A 12,277-nucleotide genomic window follows, 5' to 3' on the forward strand; every position below is an offset into this window, starting at 1 on the left:
CCTCAAAAAACCTCCCAAACAATCAAGTTAATCAATGTTACAATGATCCCATTGAAACTTCCACAGACAATAAAAGCTCCATATAACTGTTCATTCTTCAGGTAATAAACCTCTGACGATTGTAACATTATTATTGACCCCACGACACTCGCACTTTCCCAAATTGTGTTATTTAGCTCCGATACAGTAAAGTTTTCTTGAAGGCCCGTCGTAAAATAAGAAATTTACTGTGCACGTCCTACTTATTTACCTTGTAAATCTTGTATATAAATTTTTAAGTCGTGCAGTAGTTTAGTACAGCGTTCCAAGTTCGAAATTAAGTTGAGTGGCTATTAAGAGCACTGAAACTAGTAGCTAGTTCTCAACTTCATGGATTATTCACAACGTCATAGGTGGTTAATAGATGGTTAGGGCAAACAGCCGATTGGGAGTTGAATTCGGGAGTTGAGAGTTAAAAGTTGTTTTTTCCCATTCTACTAATTTCTCTCGTTTTAATTAATGTTGGAAGCAAATCAACTCGTCTTCTGTCTGCTCCTGTTTCTGCTTCCATACATCTTCTAGATAAACGCAAACCCTAATAACGGAAAATGGTCCGAAATCGGCCGCGTTCCGATGGAATCCATCACACGTCACAACCAACAGATCGTGGTTCTCGGTAGCTCAGTGTAATGCCGCTACTCAATCATACTCTATGTACCAGACTAGAATTTATATCAGTGAGGTGAGCTGTTAACGTTACAGATGACCGAGCCAAGATTCGAGCTTTTAAGGAAATGAATCGGTTTTTATACGATTTGTCATAAAATACGAGCACAACGGAGATAAATTGATGAGTTTATTGAATCGCTTATTCGCAAAACAAGAATCAGTGTCATTTGATTGAAGATGCTCAAAGCGCACACGCTTTATATTTCAGATTATAATGAACTCCCAGAACATGAACAAGATTGTTTAGTAATTTTAATTATTCAAAATCGGCATTTATTAAATTCCGTCAGTTTGCTTTTCACTCTTCAAATAAAGATTAATCGTTTACAAAGTTAAAATTGCCCCTGACTGCTTGTCAAAGTTTTATTATTAGCCGAGCAAAATTATTAATTTTGAACGAATTTCGAAGGGTTAGTGTGGTTAAAAGTTCGATTAAGATGCGGCGAATACTTGGAATAGTTAAACAGAGATTTGCAAAAAAAACAAAAAATATTACCAATTTTATCTCTTATTGTTGAATTCAATTTTTGATCTCGTTCGGTTTACCTAAAACAAAAAAAAAACATGAAACGTGACTTCACAAGTTTGTCTATCATTAAAACACTTTTTATGACGCTTTTAAAATTAATTCTGAAAGATTCAATAAATGATTAAAAAAGTCAATTAAGAATAAAAAAGTCTGAAGAATCTAAGAATTCAATCTGAAGAATCAGAGAGGCCCTAAAAATTTTAATCTAAACAAAAAGCTAAAAGACATGGTCCGTGACGTGGCAGTTTGTCGGCGCTACTGGCGGCAAAAAAAGTTTTATCTGCCGCCTTTAGTACATAGTGATGTATGTAGTTTCAAAATATTTTAGTTTGTAGTAACTGTGTTAATTAAAGCTAACAAGTAAAAAAGCCCGCGACAAATGTTGTCTAGCCCCAAACAAACCGCTTTATCTCTCCCAGCTCTCATAAATCAGGAGTAGCATCGTTTTTCTTCCACCCCTAAAAAGTAAATAATTTTCTAGAGAATTACATTCAATTTAAGCCATTTGAATGTCTCGATCTTTGCATTAGATCTGCGCGAGCGCTAAAAACCTTCCAAGATCCTTTAATTGAAATTCACAATACGTACGAGAAAATCCATTAGGATTCAATTGATACAGTCTCTACCTAATCGATGACAAAGAAGTTTCAATACGTCGTTCCTAATTGACGTTGATAGATAGGAAGTAAAGCTTCTCCGCGGAATTCGTATTAATTATACCGACCAGCTTTAATTGGTGTACAGCAGGAGCCGACAGGAAGGAAATCGCAGGATTCTGTGTTCCTGTTGAGCCTTACGTCCTGCTCGCTCTTCTTACAGCATTAATATTAAAGGAAGAACTCTGGCAGTAAATATTACACGCATTGCTAGTCGCGTTACTGTGTTATACTCGACATTCCCTTGCTTAACACGTCTCAAGCTGGTTAATAATTTAGAATGTACCTTCATACGTTTACGTTTTAAGTTTATGCGGGCTGTAAACACGCGCGCATTTCCATGACCATCTATTACGAAAGACGAACTCTCTGTATACCGACAGAGTAATGAATTATGGAGGCAGAGCCCAATTTACTTCACACTGCCACAGAATTTGCAAGAGACATGAGGAAGCTTAAATTTGACAGTCAACCCAGCAACATACAGGGTGCGTCATAAGTCGTGGCTAAACTCAACACTGCGGGAAGTTCAGTTATATTAATCTAATCAGATGGCTTTTTGTTTAAAAGGATTTCTGAACAGCGTCACTTGATGTTTTAACACCTTGTTATATGTTTTTTATTCATCTCTAAAAATGGCCTTTTTAAATACAGACTTTTAGGATTTTACGAGCTTATCTAAAGCAATGCTGAAAAATATTTCATTTGCTAATTACTGAGAGCACCACAGAAAAATAGAAAAGCACATTTTTATAAATGCATGGGAGCTTCAACAATTTCAGTATTTATACGCGGAGTTGCTCGTAATATAGACAGTAATTTGAACGGAGGTGCTTTGTACAAACAAACTGCAGCCCTATAATTTATGTTGTAGGCCCTTTGTAAAATACATACGTGGATTTTCCCTAATAATGCGTTGCTTTCCAATAACCTCTAATTTCAAATTAAAATAGGAGCAATGGTATCTATTGCTCGATTCCCATTAATAGAATAAATAAACAATACACTAATGGGCACTCTGCTTTCCTGTTTTTTTACTTTTTGGCTAATAATTTTGTTTGCATTTTTTCCAACTTTCATTCGGTTTTTTACTTTGGTTTCTTTACTAAATACTCGCTCTTCTAAAAAGTCATCGTCTCATATTGTCTTTGTTATATTTATCTTGAACTTCGTTATCTGGAGTGACGCGTAGTCTAATTCTAATCCTTGCTTTCTCATTCTGTCCTATGGAAAATTTTCCTAGCCTTTTTTTTTACTCGGGACTCCTGGTTATCCCTTGTTTTGTTACGATTTTCCAACCTTTTCCTTTTTTGCCTGTTTAAGCTCAAACTATCAAAGAGCCGCTTTACTGCCAAAAATTCTTAGACTCCAAGGTCCCTTTCGTCCAATTATAAGGAATATTAAACTTTTTAATTCCCACAATTCGCTGCGAATATTTGAGAAATGTTCATATTCCGGAATTTTTCATAAAAGTGGTCGCATGACCGACGGAAATCTAACTTTTTAAACGTCGCTTTTATAATAAAATCTTCCAAGCAAATCATAACCATATCAAAACTTTACTACCTGCCCTTGTACTTCCTCCCTATAAAAACCCTCATCCAGATTCATAGTAAAGTAGTTAGCAGTAATTAAACTTTAAGATCGCTGTAGGGGCTAAGAGCTAAGCTCCCAAAAGTCGCAACAAGGGTTGATGTGTACTTAACGTGTGCCTGTGACACTTTCTGGGGGGTTGTTTTCTCGGATCGACTCGGATTTTCTACGAGAGCACTAAATAACGGATTAGCCGCGAGTAGCGCGTCTAATACCATCGCAATAGAAAATTTGGCGTTTGTTAAAATTTCCAAGTTTCCCTTTCGCAACAGGGTTAGATTGGAATCGGCGGAAATTAAGGGACCCTCAGGGTGTCCAGTTGTAGTAAATAATTTGTCGAGTTACAAACTCGTGACGACGCACTCGGAAACTGTTTAAAAAGAGGCTGCATGCATTTTAGAAAACGCGACAAAAAGCCGATTTATTTATTATAAAACGTTACGACAATAGCCAATTATGCAGACAATGCATGCTTGCCAACAAAGAAATTCTATTATCCCTGAATATTTTCAGGTTTTCTTATGTCAAATATTTATGTATTGGCTCACCTGAAAGAAGAGAAGAAGTTTGGGAAAACTTCCAAATATTTGAAATCTCTCAAAGTTCGCAACGTTCAAGTATGTCTGAGGAATTTTCTAATTGTAAATTATGCAAATTCCATTAAGTAAATTCATTTTAATACGGCGCTGCGCTAAAGTTGGTAACAATTTATTTCGTTTTAATCCGAGTAGGTAATAGTTTGAATGCAAATTCGTCTTGAGATGACACTGCGACCGAAAAAGTCAAAACTAATTTAACTATTGCAGTCTCATCGTTGTTAATCCCGTTACAGTTTTTCCAAGATCCGTAATCTTATTTCCCTTTTTTCGACTTTATAATTTCAATTTAATTTCCTGAAAGTTTTCAGGCATCTTTCGAACTTAATTAAATTGTGACGGCGTTATTTGTATATTCACAGTTGGGAAATCTTCTCTGTTCTTCAACTCAGAATATTTTTTTAAATAAACTTCTGGTAATGCGGTTAATATGCCAGAAAACTTTTTTTTAGACAGATTGTGTAAAATTTTCACGCTCGCTGCTACAATATAAATGCTAAAAGTTTAAAGATGCGTCGCATGCGTCGTAACTAAAAATTGGAGTTAAGAGGAGTCAAAGGGTGAAATGAAATTTGCATGAAGGGGTTAAAATTGTTTTCGAGCCTTGTTGAGAATATACGACAGGAGCATAATTATGTACATGAAAGTCACATTCAAAGCTGAACTAAACTTGGAGGATGAATAAAATGTGACAAAGTAACGTTCTCGCAGGAATTCAAATTTACTGAGGACTGGAAATTAATTTTCAATAATTGAAATGTCGCGCGGCGTCGGCCGCTTTTATTGTTTTGTCAAAGTTTTTTATGAATTTTAATAATAAAGCAGAAAGATAAATTAGGATCTATCAGATCAAAAGGAAAAAACATGAAAAACAGAAACTGGACGGAAAATTAGTTAAAAACCCTGAAATGCAATAGGATTTCAAAAAAAGTTAAAAGAATACTTCAATTATAAATATTATGCAATTGGGTTTAATCCAACCCAACTTTGCTTTTTTTGCGAACATTTCTTAAAAAACTCCAATTTTTTTCCTGCGCCTCCAGCAACCTATTTTCAGCTAAAACATATTAAATTTCCCTCAAAGATATTTAAAATTGAGAAAAGCAAAACGAGTACAAAAGAAACAAGTAAAAATCGACAACAAATTAAAAATACACAACTTCCTATATTAAATATTATCATCCGCATTTTGCTTCTTGATTTCAATTTTCCCTGGAATTTTGTTCATAATAATCTTTAATTTACGAAGCTCTGCTCTTACCACAAATAAAATACCAAATTTTACTCTTGACCCTCTTCATGACAACAACGGAACGGAACTTTATCCCACGTCAAGTTCATGTCGTAAGGCTTTTCCTGTCGTCATCTAAATTCTATTTTCTAAAAGAAACTTGGTTTTTCTGTTTCCTGGGTTTTTTAAGCCGTTTTAATTTAATTACAACTTGTAAAGTCATATTTCCTCGTTTGAGTCAATTCCCGCAGAAACTCTTGATGGATTAGTTTCATTAATGAAAGAGTTCCAGCTGTTACTGCAACGGTAACTATACAAAGAAGCGATGATTTTATGTTCCGATGAGGACTTCTTAATAAGTAGGGTTTTGGAGTAATTAGCTTGTGAATTAGACTATGGTCTGTTAATTAAGGCGTGAGGAAGAAAACAATAAATTCTGCGCATCCACCAATTTTGAAGTTGGCCTCCAGCCGAATAATGATTACACATTGTACGTGTCAGAATCAGTCGAGATTTTTCAGCGTCACGTTTCATGCCCAATCCCTCGAAATATCCCCATAAATATCAAAGACCACCCCCGTTATTTATTATTTACCAGTACGAAATGTGCGTAGCACAGTGATAACAATAAAATATTTATGACACATCTCGGCGTAACGCCCTGACCTTTACCACATCAACGATGCTATTTTATACCTCATTTTTCACGTCTCTTATTAAAGTCGTGAAATCAGCAACGTCGTGCTAATCCATCCGAATGTCCAAGTTTCCTAAGGAAAACACGATCGTAATAAATGCAAATTGCCCCAAGATATTTTTAATTAATATCCAGATTAAAAGCGGCCTCTTTTTCTTCGTGATAACAAAGGGAAGTGACGGCGTCTCGTCATTTAACGGACTTTTAAAGAGGGATTAAAATAATATGAAATGATCCTTCGCGACTAATTCCACCGTCGGTATTATCTATGATTGATTTCGAGTTAAGGTACGTTCATTTTAACGAGAAGTCCAACTTTCTCGGAATATATCGCTGCGGTTTAGAACTTTTCTCGTAAATTGATGCAGTCTTGAGCACGTTTTTTCTTTTTATCGCGCATAACTAAAAACTAATTGGTTCGGAAGAACAAAAAAGGATTAAAAGTAAGTTAACCAGAATATAAGGCACGGCATCGTTTTGGAATTATGTACAGCGGGTTTCTATTTAATTTATTTATCGCGTGAAGATCAGGTGTATGGTTACAGTTAAATTCTCAAGTTATATTTAAACGGCTTTAGCAGCAATTGTGGAAATTACCTGTCTCACATCGAATAACTTTGAGCTTAAGCTTCGGCAAATAGTGGGAAATTATACACTTAGAATTGTTGGACAAATTGAAAGTGGGGCAAAGCCGCAAATTTAAAGTTATTAATTCTAAGATTATATGAAAACTGAAAATTTTATGAGATTTTCGGAAAACTAAACCCGGCGCCTCCACCAATTTTGTATTTTGGTTTCAAGTTCTTATAAATTAACGATACGTTATGAGAATAAAACTAAGAATATAATAGCTTTAAAATAAAAAACAATGGCACTAAAATTAATTTTAAATTTCTGAATCCTCATTATCAGACTTCGGACAAAATATTCGGTTATCGCTAAATTCACCCTCACTCTTTCTCACTATTGTCTTGCTCCGCCTAGATCGCCCTATCATAATTAGCTATTGATAAGGTGGGGGTTCGATCGCGCTCTGATGTGCCCAGGACCGAATTAGGCTAAATATTTTGTCCGAAGTCTACTCATTATTTCATGAAAATATGTTTTTCAGAGTTAATAATAAATTTGCTCGTTAAAAGCAGTGAAACAAACGACGAATAATCATGATTGAGTAATTGATTCAACTTGTTTCAAATATTTGTCAAATAAAAACTAGTGTATTCATAACAAGTATCTAATTAAAATTAATCCAATTTCAGCTTTTTGATTAATTAATTAATTAAATTACAACGAAATGCGAGTGCATAAAACTAGTTACTAATTAAAAAGTACCTATCACTCTTCTATTTTCGACAACTTTTAGTTAGGCGTCATGAAAAGTAAATTCCCTGAATAATTAACACTATATTAGTTCAAAGTTATGCAAACCTGGCGCTCATCTCTTTTCGTCCCTTGCGCCATCCTCCCAGCTCTAATAAATTCCTCTTCAAGAACGCCTTTTTCCAATTTAAGCGAAATTTTGAGAAGGTGCTGACAAAAGCAAAGGTAATATCAATTTATAAAAGTAACCGACTCTGTTGTCTCAAATTACACTCTAATTTGAGAAGCGAACGTTTTCGTCGACTCAATTATCGATTACCTTCAATGGGATCGGGTGTAAGCAAAACTCGAATAATTAATGAGTCTTTTCGATCAACGAGATCGTTTGTACAAAAACCGACTTTTTCTAGCCCCGAAAGAATTCCTCCTACAAATAAAACCTCGATAACTCAAAAGTTTACCGTTAAAACAACGTCGGTTTAACTCTTTAAACTTCGCTAATGAAGTTTTATAGAATCTTCTTCCTCATATTTAAAGAAGGTGCGTTGTTCTGGAAGCACGAAGGGTTAAGTGGCGAGGGTAAATATTAGACGTAACCTTTAATAATTTACTCGGGTTTAAGGTGGATTTTCGGGAAAATAAGCGAGCGTAATAACGAAATTCTTTCTGTTGTCTCATCACAGTTAATTTGTCACATAATTGATTTAATTTATTTCTTGGTGGAACGGTTGTCGGATCTGGAGAGACACAAATGTAATATCGGATAAATAAATTGTTGGAGAAAATCCAATCTCACGTTGCCATCACAAGATGAAAATAAGAAGTGACATGTTGGGTATTGGACGTGAATATCATAACGTTGTTTGAGGAATACTTGAGTAAACTGGTGGAAATTCTGCTCTAGTTTCTAAGAGAGTTCCGAAAAGAACTTAAAATTAAATCAAAATACCTCTCTCTTTGTTTTTATTAAATACGGAATTTAGGCCTAAAAATCCGGTGATTTTTTAATGGCTGTGAACGTGGTGAACGAACAGCAAAACCCATTTTATTATTTCATCAGTTTCCGGGATAAAAATGTGTCTAGATCGCCTAAATCTTCGCATTTCCACCTCTCCGAAACTAATATCGAACATGCAACGTCTGTCTGAAATAGGCGTTGCTGATTTACATGCCACGCAGCTCTGGAATGTTTATAACTATTTATGAGAATGCTATTGAGAACACCTCGCTTTTGCCACCCGACACGAAGAAACCGACAGGAATTTGATTGTTTCATATCGATGCTATAAAACTCACCGAAACGTGAGAGGGTTCCTTTTGCCTAGACGCCTATCAGAATTTTCAATAAAAACCACAAAAATACAACCAAAAATTCATGCACTTAAGCGTACAAATATTTTAATTAAAAGTTTGCTCTAACAAACGTCAAGTGCTTTAGCAAACACAAACACGCTGAGTTTGGCCTAATTGAAAATTGAAGTTTGGAACTTTCAGTTATTAGTATCGTATTAAAACGCTGTCTACCTTATCCTCATTAGCCGAAGCGCTAGTTCGATTATGAGTTAGCAAACGCATTACAAACACATGTTGCAGAGAAGTCTTCGAAATTTCCATTGAAAAATCGCTTCTTTCGGATTTCGGGCGAGTCTAAAGGGAAAGTTAATGGGAATTCGATTTAGACGAAAAAACGGTTATAAATATGAAAAATAAAGCAGGTGCTGTTGTAATTGGCTTAATTTGGCATTAAATGGTCGCGCAATTTGGATATATCTCGGTTTAATGAATTCGGGAACAAAGAGGTAATGGAATATGCCGATCTGTTGTATTTGCGGTTAAGCCCAAATACAATTATACGTTACATTGTAAGAGAAGTAAGTTTGATTGTTGACTGTACTTCAAATTCGGTGTTGCATCGGCTAACTTAACAGTATCATTTACATGTTCCACAGCACAGAATTTAAAACAGGCGTTCACCAAAATATCGATACTTCTCTCTGGACGTAATTTAATTAAAACCTTTTGCGAAAAACGCACACAGAACATCGAAGGATTAATATGAAACCTTTCGAATACTAAATAACTTTTCGAACAAAAAATTAGCCTCGCTCCTTTTGTAAAGCCGATTTGTGAATTGACCAAATTCGGTTTTTGCATTATATTGAAAGCTGTGAATTTTATTGATTTGACGCTTTACTTTCATTGTGTTTGTTGCGGATTTAAACAATTGTGTGCTCAATCAAACAAATAAAAATGGCGATTAAATCAAGAGCTATTGAAATAAAATAAATATTTCGGTCGGAAATCTATTAATAGATTTAACGGTTTTCATGAAAACCAAATTAATGGACATCAAAAATCAGTGTGAATATGCTTGTTGGAATTGCAGACAATGTGTTCAAGCACCGTATCTGTCTTATTCTAAAGTTGTAATTTATACACTTCCATACTACATATATCAGTCCTTCGTCTTGGGAGAATGTGGCGCAATAAATTGTGGAGAAATCAGACGTAGACCGGCAGGGTGACGGATAATTAGTTCAAGAATCTAATTAGGGGGTTTAGAAAGAAAGGAAGTACAAAGGCGAAGGGTTATTAGCTTTGACGCGTGAAATGTCAGTACAGGAAAAATTGTAGTGATATTTTCAATAGTAATACCATGAGTAGGTGAATATTCGTGATAATTTAGACGATTTATTAGCTAAACGAAATTTATGTTGCTATGAAAATACCACGAGTTGCGTAGCAACGAGTGGTATTTTCTAAGAGCAACATAAATTGAGTTTGCTAATAAAAGTCTAAATTATCACAGAATATTCATCCTACGAATTGTATTTTGCACGACTATTCCATGCATACAGTAGTAATGATAATAATAATTTCGTCAGCGGAATTATTAGCAAAACGACTCATTTTTAAACGTCAAAAAATTAATTTGCTTATGTAACCATGGTTGACAACACCAGCACCGTGCTAAGGCTTGCCGCGATAATACCATGGTAGATCTCAAATCTGATTGGATGTTAACTTATTAGCATGGAATAGTCAGAGGAAGAATAATTTTAGATTATCTTAGAAACGCTGAAAAACTCCATACTTCTGAAAATGTTACTTCCTTGGATACGCTGTTTATTTGTTTTCTTTTCATGTAAATTACTTTTTCAAATAACTTTTAATGGAAGATTGTAAAAATAGGTCGCTAATTTCTAGGCTAATGTGAATCAATACTATTCCCATAAAAAAGCAGAATATTTCTGAAACATTAAAGTTTTCGTACAACTAAAATATTTTATTTAAAGTGCCCCTCAAATTTTATGTAGACTTCAAAAATGTAATAAAACATGATCCTCTTAAAATGAAAAAGTTAACCTCTATTTCCGGTATAACCGGAATCCCAAAAGCTTATATTTAGATTCAGTTTTTCTTTTATTACAAACGGCGGTTTGGATTTGCGATTTCAAAGAAAATACTCAAAATTTTCAATAAATCAAATTTTTATTTTAAAATATTAAAATTGCATAGAACTTTGTAAAGAAACTAATAATTGAACAACAGTAACAACAATAAAAACAAGTAAACTGTAATAAAAGTACTAATAATAATATTCGAAATTGTAGTATTCTTAACTGCAACGCTGAATTTAATGAATTACATTGCATGAAGTTAGTCATACGTAAACATTAATTTAAAATTAAATTGCACCCTCCGCGTTTGTTTCCTGAGTCTTTGAACAAGTAGCCTTTGTACGTTAATAAAAAATTTAAATTTGCTCCGCAATTAAAGCGTGAAATTATAAAAGTGTCGTTTTTTTCTTTCAGACAATAATTTTGTCCCTGTAGGGTAGCAAGAGCGTCAACGTCTTCTCACCCTTCGAATACAAAACCAGATAATTACTAATGTAATAATTAATCAAACTATTAACGTCGTGAAAGCACTTCTCATTATCCTTTTCCGTTCCTAACGCCACAAAACCGTCATCCCTCCTTCTGATATTCAAATGAAAAATTTTATTATCCTGCACCACCGACAGCGTTCCTAAATTACAATTCTTCGACGGTCTTATGATGAAAGTTCCACACTGTTTATTTTTCAAGAGTTCTTCAGCTGTCTCCCTCCCCACTTCTTTGTAAAACTCTTCCTTTGCGTCTGAAATTTAGCGCTGTCTGAATCGAGTACTTTTTCAGGTGTAACATACCGCAGTCGCTGAAATCGTCGTTCTTTCTTCTACTGCAGCAACACAAAGTGCACATTTTGTAAAACAGATCCAACAGTTCGCTGGATAATCTATAAGTTAAATTCGTTAAAACACCGCAAAACACTTTAAAACACCAACACATTTGTTTGTGGACGTTCATTGTTCATTTTCTATGCCAGAATGCGGTTTATTGTACAGTTGCACTGGCGTGACATGTGGGATGAGCTTTTTTATTGGGTTGAAGGGAACACACGTTAGTAGGAACATTTATTTTGTTGCCGATGTGACATTTGATATAGAGAGGGTTTTTTAGGTCGCGTTCACACGATGCGACAAGTTTTGTTTAATTAAAATGCACCATGTGCGTTCGCTTCTCGGGAGGATGCTGCTTTTTCTATCCCGCACCTCTCGACGATGTAAATATCTTGAATTATGATTTTAAATCCTTGGCAAAAAATCTCCCATGCGCGTTTCACACTTCCGCAACCTCTCGACTGGTTTTTCATTAGGAAAATTCTCCGACAAAAAATCTCCCGTTTCAGCTAAACAAACTCTCCAACAACATTAAGCTGTTTTTCGTCGTGAACGGATCCGTAAAAATTGTCCAACGGACCAGAAATGGTGGGCTAGACACACTACAAGCTTAAATGTTTAACCCTCAGGAAAAGGTTGAACACTTGAAGTCCTTCGAACGCGGAATATCAATAATGTCAACGATTTGTCCTGAGAAGATCGCTTTTATGGACCCAAATATC

General features: G+C 35.0%; 2 protein-coding genes across 2 annotated transcripts in view; both read right to left on the reverse strand.

Annotated features, from left to right (window-relative positions):
• LOC148171525 (uncharacterized) overlaps nucleotides 1-12,277 on the reverse strand; it is a 107,160-nt gene that overhangs the window by 88,304 nt on the left and 6,579 nt on the right. The window lies entirely within an intron of this gene.
• Nucleotides 10,997-11,731, reverse strand: LOC148171528 (GRB2-related adapter protein 2). Its single transcript, XM_088041821.1, has 2 exons — nucleotides 11,523-11,731; nucleotides 10,997-11,473 (listed from the first exon to the last, which is right to left on the reverse strand). Exons 1-2 carry the CDS (start codon nucleotides 11,680-11,682, stop codon nucleotides 11,142-11,144), a joined length of 492 nt encoding a protein of 163 aa, XP_087897947.1. The 5' UTR covers nucleotides 11,683-11,731; the 3' UTR covers nucleotides 10,997-11,141.

This window comes from Gnatocerus cornutus, chromosome 7 (genome assembly GCF_029298725.1).
Source record: "Gnatocerus cornutus isolate USDA-ARS CGAHR chromosome 7, icGnaCorn1.1, whole genome shotgun sequence".
NCBI classification, from domain to species: domain Eukaryota; kingdom Metazoa; phylum Arthropoda; class Insecta; order Coleoptera; family Tenebrionidae; genus Gnatocerus; species Gnatocerus cornutus.

Excerpts from the sequence above, each read along its gene's own strand:
- LOC148171528 (XM_088041821.1), bottom strand. The coding sequence starts at position 11,682 with ATGAACGTCCACAAACAAATGTGTTGGTGTTTTAAAGTGTTTTGCGGT. Across the intron at positions 11,474-11,522 it reads CGACGATTTCAGCGACTGCG|ACGCAAAGGAAGAGTTTTAC; the intron begins GTATGTTACACC and ends GCTAAATTTCAG.